General features: G+C 42.9%; 1 protein-coding gene across 1 annotated transcript in view; it reads left to right on the top strand.

The window, feature by feature from the left end:
* The window catches only part of LVRN (laeverin), an 89,401-nt gene that overhangs the window by 23,331 nt on the left and 46,264 nt on the right, over positions 1 to 19,806 (top strand). Inside the window, exons 2-4 of the mRNA XM_032627441.1 lie at positions 5,095 to 5,237; positions 6,447 to 6,586; positions 17,266 to 17,392. Of these exons, the coding sequence (XP_032483332.1) occupies positions 5,095 to 5,237; positions 6,447 to 6,586; positions 17,266 to 17,392 (410 nt within the window). The remainder of the gene's footprint in view (positions 1 to 5,094; positions 5,238 to 6,446; positions 6,587 to 17,265; positions 17,393 to 19,806) is intronic.

The raw sequence follows: 19,806 nt of genomic DNA, 5'->3' as shown, positions 1-19,806 counted from the left end.
AGTTAATAGATGATCTATGGTCACTAAGTTACAAACATTATCCAGATGCAAAAAACAGGAAATCCAGTCCTGGGTGATAGTTAAAACTTTGAACTTAAGTTGCTGTTAAATCTCCCTTTTTCTCTCTCCAACCTCACTTCTCCGAGCTTGGGCTGACTTCAGGATAGAAGCCTGCAGTGACATAGAGGGTTAGTGGTCTTTCCATCTCTCTGCCTCCTATTTCTAGTCCTCCCCTTCCATCTTGAGCTGTTATTTAAACCCTACCAGGTCCAGTGGGACTAGTGGAGACAGGGAGAGGCAACACACAGGGCAGCTCTTATTTGAACCAGTACTCTCATCGCTTGGTCTCACTCTGGTCTAGCAGATGCCTTTTTCCCTTGAGATGTCATTTTCTTGGACTCCTCAGAGCTTTCTCACTGTTTCTCTTTCTCCTACAATTCTCTTGTCCCTGAAGGATGCTTCTCTTATTTCTCTGTTCTGATTGTCATTTGTAACTCCTTCCTCGGCCCCTAGACACACAGTAGTGCATCTCCAAGCTCCTCCAGGTGGCTCTATTGGACAGAATCTAAGATTCTGTCTCAGGGCCCACAGCTTTTCCAAGGAACACTCATACATCCCTTGCCTGGGACTGATGTGGGTCCCAAGGCAGCAGCACTCTCCTGGTTCTGGCTCCAAAACAGTCTGTGTAGATTCCCACCTGATAGGAGTCCGACTCCAGCCAGTGTCAATTTCAGCTTTCTCAGGAGTGAATTGGGTACCAGCCTCTAAGTCCCTCAGCCTTAGGAAACACTTCCACTGCTCTCTGAGGGATTTTCTCCCCCTGTCTCAGGTTTAGAGGGTTGCACCTCCTCCCAACTCCCTGAGTGCAGGAGGACATGGCAACATAATGTCCCTCCCCACCAAGGAATCTCTCCTCTGATCTCTTTTATCTACGTTCTCTGACCCTTCTTCTATGTCCTCGATGTAGCTGAGAAACCCAAGAGTGGCTTGAAGGTTCTTGAGGCCATTTACTTTCAAAATCTTCATAACATGGTCTGGCATCTTTGTTTGGAATTTTACATCTATTATGTTTTGTCGTCTGGTGGGAACTTCAGTTTTAACATCGTATTACACAAGTAATAAACAAACATGATTCACAGGCCAATCCAGTGGTGTAACGTCCGTCTTTACTAAACATTTTGATATCTGAGTGTTGTTACTGTGTTAAAAAAAATCAGGGCAGACAACTCTCTAAAGAGTCTTACTTAATCCTTGACCAGCTATGTTATTACGCACTTCTTAACTAGAGCTGTAGGCGTATGGAGTTCATAAAATAATTTGGAATGAAATACTGTACTGAATGAATATTTTTTATGTGGTAGTAGATGGATCCCCAAGGGCATCACGTGTCTTGCCTGCTAAGACCTTTTCCAGCACAAGAAAGTGGTGAGCCCACCATTCTCTTGCTGTACAAGAGGGCAGGAAAGTGGCTTTGCGATAGTGAGCCACTAGGAGACAAATTCTCCCAAATGAACTCCCTCACCGGCTGACCACTCTAAACCCAGACCTCACAGGCACCATAATAACATGTTTCTGTGAGGTTTGAAGGGAGGAAGGATATCCTTACAGGGTTGCTTGAGTCCAAAGCAGAGAGAGAAGGGAAATAAATATCAGCCTTGGGTCCAGACGTGGCATAACCAGATTGTATGTGCTGCCGGCTGGCCCTGACCTTTGGAGTTAAGATTGAGAGCCAGAAAGGCTGTGTGTTGTAGGGATTTTTCCCTTTTTGTTTGCTTGTATAACACCAGGGAGGGAAATAGTTGAGTAAAATCCAAGTGTTTCTTTTATTTCACTTCTCTGGAGACCTTAATCATGGAATTGGAAGGACTTGCTTGAGGCTTCATTTGTTAAAGCAGTGACTCCCTAAGCTGGTGTCTCCTCGCCTTTTTAAACCTGCACCTTTGGTGAGCATGAAAGTTTCCCACCTCCTTGAAGAGGCTGATTTTCTCCCTCATCCCCACCTTGCCACCTCCTTGAGATTCACATGCTTTGGGGAGTTATGGCAGCAGAGATGTCATCAAGCTGTACTTTCTGTAGTTTCCATTACAAAAACAATAGGCATGTGTTGGCTTTCCAAATATATAAGCATGTATTATATAATTGAATGCACTTTTTCACTTTACATTGCACTTTTCATGCTAACAGATCACCATTTGTACAAAGTGTCCCTGCGATTTCAGGAGGCTCACAGATCCGCTGAAGGCCAGGTATGAAAACTCCCAAGGGGACTATTTCTCTTCATCCTAGATGACTCAGTCATGGCCACCTCAAGGGCTCTTTTCTCCATCCTGTTGGAGCCATTATCTCTGTGGGAATCAGTTTTAGAGCTCTAAGTGGACTTAGAGATCATCTAGTCCCATCCTGCACTTTATAGAAATGGACGTCCAAAGAGTTTAAGCAACTTTCCCAAAGTTACACCACCATGTTTACACTGCAGATCCTGAGCAACTACTCAGGTTGCTGAATTCCCTGCTCATCTTTCTTTTTACTGTATTGTCAATTGCTTGAATCTTCTGTACTTTATCCCATCCCTTTAAAAGATACCAACGAATACTACAAAACAAACAAATGCCAAGGTGGCAAACTGCAAAATACTTCATGTTCTTCTGTATATACTAACATCAAGCTTCCTTTACTTTATAGTGCCTCCACGGCTGAGAAAATACTTATTTGCCATGAAACCATATTTTAGCCAAGTATTTTAAATGATACAGAAGAAAAAATACATAACCCCTAATTTCTCATAGTTTAAAATTAATTGGGGAGACAAATGTGGTTCATATTCAGCTTGTGGCCACCTGTGATCTCTGGAAACTTTTTTTTTTTTACAATGTTGTGTTTAATTTCTGCTGTACAGCAAGGTGATGGAACCTTTTTAAATGCATTTGTAATTTCCAACCCTCCACCCTTACTCTGTAACTTATTCTTCCTTGAATTCTTCTGTAGTTCATCTATATCAAGAATAATCTGTGAGATTGGAAGGAATATAGGCGAATTCACAGGTCATTTATTGCTAAATGTAGTTACTAATAATATAAAAGCTCATCCAGCAATGAAACATAGCTAGTGTCGTTTTATTCTAGATGGGGAAACAGGCTCAGCAAGACTACGTGACTAGTTCAGGGTTGCTCAGCCAGCGGTAGATGGAGCAGAGTCTTGCAGCCAAAGTGGCTGCTTGTCAGAGCCCACAAGCCCCCTTTCAGCCAAGAAAGCAAGAGTAGAATAAAGTAGGGGAAAGCAAATAAAGCAAAATAGGCTTGTTGAAAATTACGATTTTGTCACAGTGAGGTTATGAGCACATCAAACTAGCTGACTGTGAAAAGCTTTTGAACATGCCTCCTGTTGTGTGTGCTCTTCCTAAAGCTGTGTGAAGTTTTATGTGAGCAGGGCCCTTATCATGGTGGAGGAGGGATTTACAGAGGTGAATAATGGACAGACAGTGCTCTCAAGATATCTGTGTTGAATTCTCCTTTTATTTATCTAAGGACTGGGCCTGAGCTGGGGTAAATGCATGAGAGACATTAAGTCTCAGCACCTTCGGAGAAAAAAAGGAATTTATCATCCACAATTGTCATCTAAAAGCAGTTCCCAGGTCACAGAGTCTTGGAAAATGGGATAATGAGACTGCAGGTTTCTTTGGAGGAGAAAGTTGTTTGATAGGACCCGTGCTCTTGTCAGACTCAGGTAGTGTTTACAGAGGATGAACCTGGAAATCTTGTTTGCTCAGGGTACTCTTGTCCCTAAGCTTTTCCCTGTAAATCACCAGTGCATTGTGGGATCGTGTCACCTTTTGTATTTTTCCTTGGAGATGGAGGAAGGAGCAGTAGGGATTCAATAAATCCATCCACATGTAAATGAAAATTGTTTTGTTCAGTTGGGATGTGTCCATATTGTTTAGCCCCAAGGATATGCAAAATAAAACTTCTTAAAGTTTTCAACCAGGAAAAAGAAGAACATGTGAGAAAAAGATAAAAAACATACATTCTTCTTTTGACTTGCACTTTGATGGAGGATGAAAGCCAGCCCATCCCCAAAGAAGTAATCCTAGTTTTAAAAAATCCTTGGTTCAAAATTCAAAAAGAGTCATGTACCAAAATGTTCATTGCAGCTCTATTTACAATAGCCCGGAGATGGAAACAACCTAAGCGCCCATCATCGGATGAATGGATAAAGAAGATGTGGCACATATACACAATGGAATATTACTCAGCCTTAAAAAGAAATGAAATTGAGCTATTTGTAATGAGATGGATAGACCTAGAGTCTGTCATACAGAGTGAAGTAAGTCAGAAAGAAAAAGACAAATACCGTATGCTAACACATATATATGGAATTTAAGGGAAAAAAATGTCATGAAGAACCTAGGGGTAAGACAGGAATAAAGATGCAGACCTACTGGAGAACGGACTTGAGGATATGGGGAGGGGGAAGGGTGAGTTTTGACAGGGCGAGAGAGAGTCATGGACATATACACACTAACAAACGTAGTAAGGTAGATAGCTAGGGGGAAGCAGCCGCAAGGCACAGGGATATTAGCTCGGGGCTTTGTGACAGCCTGGAGGGGTGGGATGGGGAGAGTGGGAGGGAGGGAGACGCAAGAGGGAAGACATATGGGAACATATGTATATGTATAGCTGATTCACTTTGTTATAAAGCAGAAACTAACACACCATTGTAAAGCAATTATACCCCAATAAAGATGTTTAAAAAAAAAAAAAAATCCTTGGTTCTCAAAAGCCTGGCATTGCATGTTTTTTATATTTGTTCCTATTTTGTTTGTAAACAGTTTTAAAGGCATATGATGTAATGAAGTAAATGTTATTTTGCAGTTGAAAATTAAAGAGTTCTTTTGTATTTTAGGTCTTACAGGAATTCTCAGGGACAGTGAGGACTGGAGTGTGTTTGTATTATGGGGAGGGCAGTGAGGAAGATGAGGGGAGAACATTACAGCTCCTTCCTGAAGATAATTATAAGCCATAATCCCTCAATATGTACATTTTTTTTGCTTCCTCTGGTTTGAAATAAAAATAGATTTTTCCCAAAAATGTATTTCAGGGCCCTCTTAGCATCTCAGATGGAACCAACATTTGCCAGGAATGTTTTCCCTTGTTTTGATGAGCCAGCTCTGAAGGCAACTTTTAATATAACACTTATTCATCATCCAAGTTACGTGGCCCTTTCCAACATGCCAAAGCTAGGTAAGTAATGTTTCCTATCGCTGTATATGTATACATGTACATATATGTATATGTGTATACATATATAATATACATACACATATACATATGATGTTATATAATTATATGTTTACTTATATATTTGTATTTATATGTTTTTATATGAATTATATATGTGTATATATATTTAACTCTGTGATAGATTTTATATCAGTAGATTTTCTGGTCAATGTGTTGAGAGTGCGTTATGATTGTAGTATATTATAACCAGGGAGGGCAGTCACATGGGATATGCATCAGCACCCACATCTTGGTGATGGTAAATCCTGATTCTGTTTGTATTAGGAGCTGAGGACACTACACTGTTCTCATACATTGGCAGCCTGTCTGCCCGTTAATTTGGGCTTCAACTATTGATCATTAGTGGTAACAAGCTAGTGAACTTGGTCTGAATCTGGCACATAGATGTGGGTTTGGTTTGGTTTGGTTTTTTTGTTTTGTTTTTGGCTCACAGTAGTTTTTTCTTTTGATTGAATTGGCATCCAATTTCTTTTAATTCAGAGATTCCTCATAAAAATAAAAATTCTTACTTTTTTTTTTGAAACTCAGAACAACTAACAACACTGGCCCTGCACTTCCAAGGTGCCAGTGATAGTTGCCGCTGAGAAGGGGCTACCTCCTTCAGACCAAGCCCATGCCCCTGCCTGCCGTTGTCCCCACCACTCCCTGTTAGTGTAAACCAGCCCGTTCACATCAAGTACCCGGCCCTCACAGGTGTTTGAGTTTGTGATTTCAGGTTTAAAACCCACAGTGTGACTCCACTGAAGACCTGCCCGAAACCTGAGAATGGCAGAATTGTACCTTGTTGACCTACTATAGGCCTGGGAAACCCTAGATTAAGTGCTGAGAGAGATGGGCTGGACTAGGAAACAGTCGTGGATGGGAAAGAGAGGAGGTAGCTCATGGGTCTAGTTTACAGTGCCCGTAGATTTGCCCTCCATCCAGACCGAGTCATTCAAGGTGCTAATTCAGGACCGAGATACTGTCCTTAGGCCTTCCTAATATGCTTTTGATAGCTTGGAGGTAGACAAGTCCAAACTGCTGCACTCTGGAGAGGAGTTGGGAAGAACTAGCTGAGTGACAGTCGACTTGATGAATTATTTCAAAGGTAGATAATTGTGCTTATTATTGCTTATTTACAGTGATTTGGACTAAAATCGATTTCTCTAGGTCAGTCTGAGAGAGAAGACGTGAATGGAAGCAAGTGGACTGTTACTACCTTTCACACCACGCCCCACATGCCCACTTATCTAGCCGCTTTTGCCATCTGTGACTACGAGCACGTCAGCAGGACTGAAAGGGGCAAGGAGGTGAGTGACGGAGACCCTCCAGGTAAGGGGACATTTGTACTGGCCGCGGACTGCTCAGGCACTCCTGCATTAGGGGCTATGCCTACAGACCCCACCGTCCCCTCCTGGTTCTCCCTCTGATCTCCCCCAAGCCCTGTTACCACTCTCAGCACGGAGTTGCAGAACGGGATGCAACGGTTCCCACTGCGGTTCTGCGGACGGGTTTCTATGGAAAGGCTGCTCATTAAGCCCACTCGAGGCAGGTTCTGAGCCCCCCCCACTTCCTGGGCTTTCGCTGCCTTTCAGAGTACAGGAGAGAACAGGGAAAGCGGGCACACTAGCACCTGAAAGCTCAGGTTTACCTGTTGTTGCTTTCGCCTACATGCTACTGCAGCCTTGAAGCCAGGGTGCTGCCCAAAATGCCTAGCAGCCACTATGACACAGACACCAAACAACCCAAACTGACACCAGCTGGGACAGCTGCTCTGGCTGAAATGCTGCAGGCAGGTTAAGCATCATCCCTATCAAGGAGCAGGTCCGCTGGGTTCCTCACCTCTGGGGCATGAACACTTCCCTAGAGTTGTGTAAATAGGTGCTCTGTCCTGAAACACCCAATTTTTCACCCAATTATACTCTCTTTACATAATAATCCTTTAGAGAAATATCAAGGTTATTGTAGCAGTACTTTATAGACTGGTTCACTCCCTACGCTAGAGTGTGGAGGTAAGTAGGGCCAGTGCCTCAGGCCCAGTTCTTCCTAGTCAGATCGACTGCACCGGGCTGAGGAGAGTCAGGCCCTATAGCAGGCGGAGGCTCTCTCCTGGGCCCGTGAACTTCCAGGCTTGTGCCATTGACTTGTGGAGGCAAGGAAGCTGTGGATGAGCCAAGTCTGTCACCAGGGGGAGAATCGCTCAAAGCCCCTCCTCCTAAGGATGAATTAATAATACCGTGTTAGATGCAAACAACAACTCATTTTCCTCAGCTGTTGGATCCAGCCTGATTTCCCTCATTGAACAATCATTGGTAGATGCTTCATATTCACAGATATAACATGAGCCAAGTCAGATGTTCATGGCATATATTGATAAATCTACTCAGGCATGAGGTGGAAGCCCATAGTTTGTACCTGGCATGAAGGAGTGGGCCTGGAGCTCACGAGTGACCCAAGGTGACTGTCAGCATCCTCATCTCCAGTGGCTTGTTGCTCTCAATGCTGCTGCACAGTGAATAATTCTTATAAAGGATCATACCTGTTTCTTCATGAAAGATCACCCTGGAAAGAAAGCCAGCTGCCACAGAAAGCAAAGAGGAAATGGAACATGCCTAAGAAAGTCACCGTCTTAGCCAGAAACTTGAAATTTGGGATGAGTTTATCAGTGGAATGTTGCACTTGGCTCTGGCTCAGCTCTGGGAAGTGAAGGAGTCCATCATATACTCTACAGGGAACCAGACTGTACTCTTGGAATAGCATCCAGACTCTACAAAGATGACTCATTAAGTAAGAGATAAAAATTTAGTGAAGTTGAAAATGCGGTTCATGCGTGGCATGAGGATAAACGTAAGACACGGATAACTAAGGTTGGAAATAACATATTTTGAGTAGAATTTATCACACGTGGACATGTGTAAAGATATTCTGCTCTTAGATGTTGAGGTCTGCTATGTCTAAGGAGGGCCACAAGGACACACTGGTGGGCTAGCTGTGACTTTGAAGGAACCTTATGGCTGCGTTCCCGAAACGTTCTGCACCTGTTTGTGATCCTAGCTGCCCTGCCTCTTCCCCCACAGCTCGGAATCATCATTTGCCTCCCTTTTGGCTTAAAGAGTGGTTGTTTACGGGAGGAGCTTTGTAACCTGGAAATTTACATGCAAACATTAGTTGTTAACTGCCTTTTTTCCTCCCAAGACTGCAGTTAATTTGCACACGTTATCCTGAACGTGGGAAAAGGCAACTGTTATTTCCACTCAATAGCGTGGGCTCTGGTTTAGATGTCTTCCTGGCCTTGCCGTGGAGGTGAGAGCTTGAGAAGGGGCAGGTACGGGTAGCGGTAGCGTTAGGGGCAGGGCGGAGTCCTGGGCCCCTCTTTCCCAGGATAATGGGGCCTGGCGGGGAGGAGGCTGCAAGGAAGGAGGGGCTCCAGGCAGGAGGCTTCCAAAACAGGTGGCTGCATTTTGTGAAAGGGGAGCGTTCCTGAAGCCCTCAGGTAATTCAAAAGTCACTTGATTCAAGACAAATTCTCCAGCAGAAGTAAAAGCCAAGTCAGATAAACGTGGTCGAGGAGGGCAGCAATCTGAAGATACTGGTGTGTTGCTTTTCGTTTTCTTTGCATTTTCTTTAATGTTTTGCAGAGAGCTCTTTCTCAAATTAACTGTATTCACGTCAGTATAATTATCTAATTCCCTCCTCGCTAACTTTCATTCTAGGGTTATAAGTTTCATATGTGTTTTTTAGCTAACACTAACAACTCTATTTAAAAGTGCTCAGGTGGGATTGGGGATATCATGACTTCATATTAAAATACCAATGAATGTTAAAACAACATCACATTAGTCACCAAAGTCACACAAACAAGTTCAGATGCCCAAACGACAGCACGGTTGTGTTAAAATAACAAAACACGGCAGGGATTTCTTTTCAGGGACTAACCAGGAAGTGTCATAAACAGAGAATATAATTCACTTGCTTCAACAACTATAAAGTCATAAGACTTTTGATGCACTTTTTAAAATTAAGGAAATTAACCTTTTTTCAAATTTGGAAAATAAGATGGGACTATTAATGTTTTCTTTAACAAACCATTTTAAATTTGCATGATTCAAATTTGCTTAATATGTTCTATACAGTTTAACCCCTATTAACTGCCCAATTCTGGTTTGAATCGTTGGAAATATGTCCTGAAAAGGGAAGCAAGGATCCAAGGGACCCTTTGTCTATTCCAGCATAGAATCGACATTTTCTGTGGGGGTAGATACCATTCCCAGGATTATTTATTTATTTTTTTTTTACATCTTTATTGGAGTATAATTGCTTTACAATGGTGTGTTAGTTTCTGCTTTATAACAAAGTGAATCAGTTATACATATACATATGTTCCCATATCTCTTCCCTCTTGTGTCTCCCTCCCTCCCACCCTCCCTATCCCACCCCTCCAGGCGGTCACAAAGCACCGAGCTGATCTCCCTGTGCTATGCAGCTGCTTCCCACTAGCTATCTACCTTACGTTTCGTAGTGTATATATGTCCATGCCACTCTCTCACTTTGTCACAGCTTACCATTCCCCCTCCCCATATCCTCAAGTCCATTCTCTAGTAGGTCTGTGTCTTTATTCTTGTCTTACCCCTAGGTTCTTCATGACTTTTTTTTCTTAAATTCCATTTATATGTGTTAGCATACGGTATTTGTCTTTCTCTTTCTGACTTACTTCACTCTGTATGACAGACTCTAGGTCTATCCACCTCATTACAAATAGCTCAGTTTCGTTTCTTTTTATGGCTGAGTAATATTCCATTGTATATATGTGCCACATCTTCTTTATCCATTCATCCGATGATGGGCACTTAGGTTGTTTCCATCTCCTGGCTATTGTAAACAGAGCTGCAACGAACATTTTGGTAATGACTCTTTTTGAATCATGGTTTTCTCAGGGTATATGCCCAGTACTGGGATTGCTGGGTCATATGGTAGTTCTATTTTTAGTTTTTTAAGGAACCTCCATACTGTTCTCCACAGTGGCTGTACCAATTCACATTCCCACTAGCAGTGCAAGAGTGTTCCCTTTTCTCCACACCCTCTCCAGCATTTGTTGTTTCGAGATTTTTTGATGATGGCCATTCTGACTGGGTGAGATGATATCTCATTGTAGTTTCGATTTGCATTTCTCTAATGATTAATGATGTTGAGCATTCTTTCATGTGTTTGTTGGCAGTCTGTCTATCTTCTTTGGAGAAATGTCTATTTAGGGCTTCTGCCCATTTTTGGATTGGGTTGTTTGTTTTTTTGTTATTGAGCTGCATGAGCTGCTTATAAATTTTGGAGATTAATCCTTTTTCAGTTGCTTCATTTGCAAATATTTTCTCCCATTCTGAGGGTTGTCTTTTGGCCTTGTTTATGGTTTCCTTTGCTGTGCAAAAGCTTTGAAGTTTCATTAGGTCCCATTTGTTTATTTTTGTTTTTATTTCCATTTCTCTAGGAGGTGGGTCAAAAGGATCTTGCTGTGATTTATGTCATAGAGTGTTCTGCCTATGTTTTCCTCTAAGAGTTTGATAGTTTCTGGCCTTACATTTAGGTCTTTCATCCGTTTTGAGTTTATTTTTGTGTATGGTGTTAGGGAGTGATCTAATCTCATACTTTTACATGTACCTGTCCAGTGTTCCCAGCACCACTTATTGAAGAGGTTGTCCTTACTCCACTGTACATTCCTGCCTCCTTTATCAAAGATAAGGTGACCATATGTGTGTGGGTTTATCTCTGGGCTTTCTATCCTGTTCCATTGATCTATCTTTCTGTTTTTGTGCCAGTACCATACTGTCTTGATGACTGTAGCTTTGTAGTATAGTCTGAAGTCATGGAGCCTGATTACTCCAGCTCCGTTTTTCATTGTCAAGATTGCTTTGGCTATTCAGGGCCTTTTGTGTTTCCATACAAATTGTGCAATTTTTTGTTCTAGTTCTGTGAAAAATGCCAGTGGTAGTTTGATAGGGATGGCGTTGAATCTGTAGATTGCTTTGGGTAGTAGAGTCATTTTCACAACGTTGATTCTTCCAATCCAAGAACATGGTATATCTCTCCATCTATTTGTATCATCTTTAATTTCTTTCATCAGTGTCTTATAATTTTCTGCATACAGGTCTTTTGTCTCCTTAGGTAGGTTTATTCCTAGATATTTTATTCTTTTTGTTACAATGGTAAATGGGAGTGTTTTCTTGATTTCACTTTCAGATTTTTCATCATTAGTGTATAGGAATGCCAGAGATTTCTGTGCACTAATTTTGTATCCTGCTACTTTACCATATTCATTGATTAGCTCTAGTAGTTTTCTGGTAGCATCTTTAGGATTCTCTATGTATAGTATCATGTCATCTGCAAACAGTGACAGCTTTCCTTCTTCTTTTCCGATTTGGATTCCTTTTATTTCCTTTTCTTCTTTGATTGCTGTGGCTAAAACTTCTAAAACTATGTTGAATATGAGTGGTGAGAGTGGGCAACCTTGTCTTTCCCCTGATCTTAGTGGAAATGCTTTCAGTTTTTCACCATTGAGGACGATGTTGGCTGTGGGTTTGTCATATATGGCCTTTATTATGTTGAGGAAAGTTCCCTCTATGCCTACTTTCTGCAGGGTTTTTATCATAAATCAGTGTTGAATTTTGTCAAAAGCTTTTTCTGCATCTATTGAGATGATCATATGGTTTTTCTCCTTCAATTTGTTAATATGGTTTATCACATTGATTGATTTGCATATATTGAAGAATCCTTGCATTCCTGGAATAAACCCCACTTGATCATGGTGTATGATCCTTTTAATATGCTGTTGGATTCTGTTTCCTAGAATTTTGTTGAGGATTTTTGCATCTATGTTCATCAGTGATATTGGCCTGTAGTTTTCTTTCTTTGTGACATCTTTGTCTGGTTTTGGTATCAAGGTGATGGTGGCCTCGTAGGATGAGTTTGGGAGCCTTCCTCCCTCTGCTATATTTTGGAAGAGTTTGAGAAGGACAGGTGTTAGCTCTTCTCTAAATGTTTGATAGAATTCGCCTGTGAAGCCATCTGGTCCTGGGCTTTTCTTAGTTGGAAGATTTTTAATCACAGTTTCCATTTCAGTGCTTGTGATTGGTCTGTTCATATTTTCTATTTCTTCCTGATTCAGTCTTGGCAGGTTGTGCATTTCTAAGAATTTGTCCATTTCTTCCAGGTTGTCCGTTTTATTGGCATAGAGTTTTTTGTAGTAATCTTTCATGATCTTTTGTATTTCTGTAGTGTCAGTTGTTACTTCTCCTTTTTCATTTCTAATTCTATTGATTTGAATCTTCTGCCTTTTTTTCTTGATGAGTCTGGCTAATGGTTTATCAATTTTGTTTATCTTCTCAAAAACCAGCTTTTAGTTTTATTGATCTTTGCTATCGTTTCCTTCATTTCTTTTTCATTTATTTCTGATCTGATCTTTATGAGTTCTTTCCTTCTACTAACTTTGGGGGTTTTTTGTTCTTCTTTCTGTAATTGCTTTAGGTGCAAGGTTAGGTTGTTTATTCGAGATGTTTCCTCTTTCTTAAGGTAGGATTGTATTGCTATAAACTTCCCTCTTAGAACTGCTTTTGCTGCATCCCATAGGTTTTGGGTCGTCGTGTCTCCATTGTCATTTGTTTCTAGGTATTTTTTTATTTCCTCTTTGATTTCTTCAGTGATCACTTCATTATTAAGTAGTGTATTGTTTAGCCTCCATGTGTTTGTATTTTTTACAGCTCTTTCACTGTAATTGATATCTAATTTCATAGCCTTGTGGTCAGAAAAGATACTTGATAAAATTTCAATTTTCTTAAATTTACCAAGGCTTAATTTGTGACCCAAGATATGATCTATCCTGGAGAATGTTCCATGAGCACTTGAGAAGAAAGTGTGTTCTATTGTTTTTGGGTGGAATATCCTATAAATATCAATTAAGTCCATCTTATTTAATATATCATTTAAAGCTTGTGATTCCTTATTTATTTTCATTTTGGATGATCTGTTCATTGGTGAAAGTGGGGTGTTAAAGTCTCCTACTATGATTGTGTTACTGTCGATTTCCCCTTTTATGGCTCTTAGTATTTGCCTTATGTATTGAGGTGCTCCTATGTTGGGTGCATAAATGTTTACAATTGTTATATCTTCTTCTCGGATTGATCCCTTGATCATTATGTAGTGTCCTTCTTTGTCTCTTCTAATAGTCTTTATTTTAAAGTCTATTTTGTCTCATGTGAGAATTGCTACTCCAGCTTTCTTTTGGTTTCCGTTTGCATGGAATATCTTTTTCCATCCCCTTACTTTCAATCTGTATGTGTCTCTAGGTCTGAAGTGGGTCTCTTGTAGACAGCATATATATGGGTCTTGTTTTTGTATCCATTCAGCCAATCTGTTTCTTTTGGTGGGAGCATTTAGTCAATTTACATTTAAGGTAAATATTGATATATATGTTCCTATTCCCATTTTCTTAATTGTTTTGGGTTCGTTATTGTAGGTCTTTTACTTGTCTTTTGTTTCTTGCCTAGAGAAGTTCCTTTAGCATTTGTTGTAAAGCTGGTTTGGTGGTGCTGAACTCTCTCAGCGTTTGCATGTCTGTAAAGGTTTTAATTTCTCCATCAAATCTGAATGAGATCCTTGCTGGGTAGAGTAATGTTGGTTGCAGGTTTTTCTCCTTCATCACTTTAAATATGTCCTGCCAGTCCCTTCTGGCTTGCAGAGTTTCTGCTGAAAGATCAGCTGTTAACCTTATGGAGATTCCCTTGTGTGTTATTTGTTGTTTTTCCCTTGCTGCTTTTAATATGTTTTCCTTGTATTTAATTTTTGACGGTTTGAATAATATGTGTCTTGGCATATTTCTCCTTGGATTTATCCTGTATGGGAGTCTCTGTGCTTCCTGGACTTGATTAAGTATTTCCTTTCCCATATTAGGGAAGTTTTCAACTATAATCTCTTCAAATATTTTCTCAGTCCTTTTTCTCTTCTTCTTCTGGAACCCCTATAATTCGAATGTTGGTGTGTTTAATGTTGTCCCAGAGGTCTCTGAGACTGTCCTCAGTTCTTTTCATTCTTTTTTCTTTATTCTGCTCTGCAGTAGTTATTTCCACTATTTTATCTTCCAGGTCACTTATCCGTTCTTCTGCCTCAGTTATTCTGATATTGATCCCATCTAGAGAAGTTTTAATTTCATTTATTGTGTTGTTCATTGTTGTTTGTTTCATCTTTAGTTTTTCTAGGTCCTGTTAAATGTTTCTTGCATTTTGTCCATTCTATTTCCAAGATTTTGGATCATCTTTACTATCATTATTCTGAATTCTTTTTCAGGTAGACTGCCTATTTCCTCTTCATTTGTTAGGTCTGGTGGGTTTTTATCTTGCTCCTTCATCTGCTGTGTGTTTTTCTGTCTTCTCATTTTGCTTATCTTACTGTGTTTGGGGTCTCCTTTTTGCAGGCTGCAGGCTTGTAGTTCCCGTTGTTTTTGGTGTCTGTCCCCAGTGGCTAAGGTTGGTTCAGTGGGTTGTGTAGGCTTCCTGGTGGAGGGGACTAGTGCCTGTGTTCTGGTGGATGAGGCTGGATCTTGTCTTTCTGGTGGGCAGGTCCATGTCTGGTGGTGTGTTTTGGGGTGTCTGTGGACTTATTATGATTTTAGGCAGCCTCTCTGCTAATGGGTAGGGTTGTGTTCCTGTCTTGCTAGTTGTTTGGCATAGGATGTCCAGCAGTGTAGCTTGCTGCTCGTTGAGTGAAGCTGGCTGCTAGTGTTGAGATGCAGATCTCTGGGAGATTTTCGCCGTTTGATATTATGTGGAGCTGGGAGGTCTCTTGTGGACCAGTGTCCTGAAGTTGGCTCTCCCACCTCAGAGGCACAGCACTGACTCCTGGCTGTAGCACAAAGAACGTTTCATCCACACGGCTCAGAATAAAAGGGAGAAAAAGTAGCAAGAAAGAATTAGTAGAAGTAGAAAGAAAGAAAGGAGGAAGGGAGGGAGGGAGGAAGGAAGGAAGGAAGGAGTGAAGGAAGGAAAAAAGAAATAAAGAAAGAAGATAAAGTAAAATGAAATAAAGTAAGATAAAACATAATAAGTTTATTAAAATAAAAAATAATTATTAAGAAAAAAATTTAAAAAAAAAACCGGACAGGGCTTCCCTGGTGGCGCAGTGGTTGAGAGTCCACCTGCCGATGCAGGGGACACTGGTTCGTGCCCCGGTCTGGGAGGATCCCACGTGCCGCGGAACGGCTGGGCCCGTGAGCCATGGCCGCTGAGCCTGCGCGTCTGGAGCCTGGGCTCCGCAATGGGAGAGGCCACAGCAGTGAGAGGCCCGCGTACCGCAAAAAAAAAAAAAAAAAAAAAAAAAAAAAAAAAAAAAACCGGACGGATAGAATCCTAGGACAAATGGTGGAAGCAAAGGTATACAGACAAAATCTAACACAGAAGGATACACATACACACTCACAAAAAGAGGAAAAGGGGGAAAAATCATAAATCTTGCTCTCAGTCCACCTCCTTAATTTGGGATGATTGGTTGTCTATTCATGTATTCCACAGATGCAGGGTACATCAAGTTGATTGTGAAGCTTTAGTCCGCTGCTCCTGAGGCTGCTGGGAGAGATTCCCCTTTCTCTTCTTTGTTCTCACAGCTCCCAGGGGCTCAGCTTTGGATCCGGCCCCGCCTCTGCGTGTAGGTCGCCGGAGGGCGTCTGTTCCTCGCTCAGACAGGACGGGGTTAAAGGAGCCACTGATTCGGGAGCTGTGGCTCACTCAGGCCGCGGGGTGGGGAGGGGGAGGTAGGGAGGGGCATGGAATGCGGGGCGGGCCTGCGGCGGCAGAGGCCGGCGTGGCGTTGCACCAGCCTGAGGATCGCCGTGCGTTCTCCTGGGTAAGTTGTCCCTGGATCCCGGGACCCTGGCAGTGGCGGGCTGCACAGGCTTCCCGGAAGCAGGGTGTGGACAGTGACCTGTGCTCGCACACAGGCTTCTTGGTGGCGGCAGCAGCAGCCTTAGCGTCTCATGCCCGTCTCTGGGTCCGCGCTTTTAGCCGCGGCTCGTGCCTGTCTCTGGAGGTCCTTTAAGCAGCGCTCTTAATCCCCTCTTCTCGCGCACCAGGAAACAAAGAGGGAAGAAAAAGTCTCTTGCCTCTTCGGCAGGTCCAGACTTTTCCCCGGACTCCCTCCTGGCCAGCCGTGGTGCACTAACCCCCTGCAGGCTGTGTTCACGCCGCCAACCCCAGTCCTCTCCCTGCGCTCTGACCGAAGTCTAAGCCTCAGCTCCCAACCCCGCCCGCCCCGGTGGGTGAGCAGACAAGCCTCTCGGGCTGGTGAGTGCCGGTCGGCCCTGATCCTCTGTGCGGGAATCTCTCCGCTTTGCCCTCCGCACCCCTGTTGCTGTGCTCTCCTCCGCGGCCCCGAAGCTCTCCCCCGTCCGCCACCTGCAGTCTCCATCCACAAAGGGGCTTCCTAGTGTGTGGAAAACTTTCCTCCTTCACACCTCCCTCCCACTGGTGCAGGTCCCGTCCCTATCCTTTTGTCTGTTTATTCTTTTTCCTTTTGCCCTACCCAGGTGCGTGGGGGGTTTCTTGCCTTTTGGAAGGTCTGAGGTCTTCTGCCAGCGTTCAGTAGGCGTTCTGTAGGAGTTGTTCCACGTGTAGATGTATTTCTGGTGTATCAGTGTGGAGGAAGGTGATCTTCGCGTCTTACTCTTCCGCCATCTTCCCCTCGTCTCTCCCAGGATTATTTTTGAACTACAAAATTTTACATGTTATTGCAAAAGAGTGAAATAACACACTTTCTGAGGAACCACTGTTCTCAACTTAGTGAATAGCCTTCTGGGCTTTTCTCATTGTGAGGACACATTCAAACGTTTTATTATGCAGCTTCCTCTGAAAAGGTAAGCCTTTGGCTTCAGAGCATCAGGGAACTGGAGCAAGCAGGCTGCCACTTTCCAAAAATCACTACTGCTTTGCCTAATCACTGCTTAATTGTTTCTGTTTAGATACGCATCTGGGCCCGGAAAGAAGCCATCGCAGCTGGAAATGCAGACTTTGCTTTGAACATCACAGGTCCCATCTTCTCTTTTCTGGAGGATTTATTTAATATTAGTTACCCTCTTCCAAAAACAGGTGAGGCATCTTCCCTTACAATGTATTTGATTTCCTATTATGGGGGCCCTGGGTTGAGATCAAAAGGTACCTAGACGGGCCTCCAAGGACCCATTGGCACTTTGCTATTTTTGCTGTTTTGGAGTTAGCCCCGCTGGCTTCCCATCATTATGTCCTACACCTTCCTAAACACACGGGGCCTGTCTGTTCTTTCTCTGCATCATTCCATGTGACCAGTAAGTGCTCGGAGAGCTACCTGGCTTTAGATTCCTCCTGGGTACTCACTGGCAACTTACATCCTCCAGACCCTGTCCTCTCTCTTGCATTCTGTCCTTTCCTCTCATAACGTGAGTGTGCAATGCAGTGTTCTGCATCCTTTTAGCTGCTTGTGTGAGTTACTCCAGTTCACTTTAGTAAGGTTTTGTTGGTTTTTCAAAAAATATTCTTTAGCTGTGAGTCACTGGGTTAGGACCTGGGGGTCCCATCTGTGAATTTTTGTTGTATAAAATTGGGATCATGTGTGAACATAATATGATCCTCGAAGGAATATGTAAACATTTTTTTTCTCATAGATCTGTATGGAATGTCCTTAAAATTATGTGAGCCACTCAGCTCAGAAAGTTGTTCCATGTTTTTTCTATCAAAATTAAGGGTATCATGTAAGTGTGTTTTATTCCTCTGACAGGTTAGTTAGTTCAAGTCTTGGGGAAAAGTATGTTTGGCCTTTACTGGCATATAGTAGAAGGAAAGTGGGGAGTAAAAATTGGGGAGCTCAAGCCTCTTGAACACTGGGAAGCCAGGGGCTCTGCAGCTCAAGCCTTCTGCTGAGGAGGGATGGGGAGTGAAGGAATGGCGACTAGCCTTGGCCCCCTCACGGATCCCAGAGGTGATACGCGTCATTTAGAAAGTTGGAGGCAGCAGGAATCTGGGCATGGAGACCAAGTTCTGGCACTTCTGTGGCTGGAAGATCTCAAGATAACCCTTGTCTAGGCAAGCAAATTTCCATTTGTCTTTATTTAGATAAGGAGAAGTCCAGAGTTATTCTTGATATCCTGTTCTGTCAAAGCATCTCCTCCATCCAATTAGTCACCTCCTTATTATCTCCACATCCATCCACTTCTTCCCATCCCCCTCATTCTCCCTAGTTTACATCACCAACAGCTTGACCACAACAGCTCTCACTTAGTTTCACCACTTCCGCTCTTGTCTCCTCCAATCCGTCTTCCACACTGAGGCCAGAGGGATTTTTCCAAAGCAAAATCTGATCATGTTACTATCCTCTAAAACCTCTCTGTGGCTTCCCATTTGAAGATAAAGTCCAAATTCCACACCCTGTCTTTGTAACAGTGCATCTTTTGCCAACCTCTTGGGGCTTTTCACAGTTTCTCAGAGTAGGAGGGATGCTGTAACACCATCTCTATCCTCTCCTACACTTTCATCTTCCTCTCCTCTCCTTCAGGCTCTTGCACATGCAGTTTGCACATCCTGCCGTACCTTTTACCCAACAGGTTGATTCTTATATTTCTCAACTCAGTGCCCCCTCCTCCATGAAGTTTTCCCTGACTCCATCTCTCATGCTTCCACAGCATCCTGTGCACCCCTGCCTTCAAGCTCTTGACCTAATAGATCCTAATCATCTCCCCCAGTAGGTCGAGGGCAAGTTGCGGGTCAGGATCTGGACTGTCCTTTTTTAAGTACTCTCAGAGCCTATGACAGTGCTTCTCTCAGAGTGGTAAACAGTAAACATTTTTTTTTTGGGGGGGGGGCGGAGGAATAAATACATGCAATGAATTCAGTAATTCCATGTAAATTTTGGCTAGATTACCAACTCTTGGAAGTCAGGGTTATATTGGCACTTTTTTTGTATCTTTCATAGCATCTCAGCCAATGTTGCTCTGTGAGCACACATGCAGGTGGTGCTTAGTCAAAACCGCATTTTGATAGATGATTAAAATAAGGAGTTTCAGGCTTCGCTGGTGGCACAGTGATTGAGAGTCCACCTGCCGATGCAGGGGACACGGGTTCGTGCCCCAGTCCGGGAAGATCCCACATGCTGCGGAGCGGCTGGGCCCGTGAGCCATGGCCGCTGAGCCTGTGCGTCCAGAGCCTGTGCTCCGCAGTGGGAGAGGCCACAACAGTGAGAGGCCCGTGTACCGCAAAAAAAAAAAATAATAATAAATAAATAAAATAAGGAGTTTCTCTATTACTGGATCTTTAAGAGAAAGATAAACTAATGTTTCCTAATTACTTTAACTTTTGGTTGAGTCATTTAAAAACAAGAACAAACAAACGCACAAAAAAAAGCAAGAAAGGGCCTTCCCTGGTGGCGCAGCGGTTGAGAGTCCGCCTGCCGATGCAGGGGACACGGGTTCGTGCCCCAGTCCGGGAATATCCCACGTGCCGCAGAGCGGCTGGGCCCGTGAGCCGTGGCCGTT

Source organism: Phocoena sinus, chromosome 3 (genome assembly GCF_008692025.1).
Source record: "Phocoena sinus isolate mPhoSin1 chromosome 3, mPhoSin1.pri, whole genome shotgun sequence".
In the NCBI taxonomy this organism is placed as follows: Eukaryota; Metazoa; Chordata; class Mammalia; order Artiodactyla; family Phocoenidae; genus Phocoena; species Phocoena sinus.
Note: the sequence above shows the minus strand (reverse complement) of the source record. Positions and strands in the feature narration are given on the sequence as shown.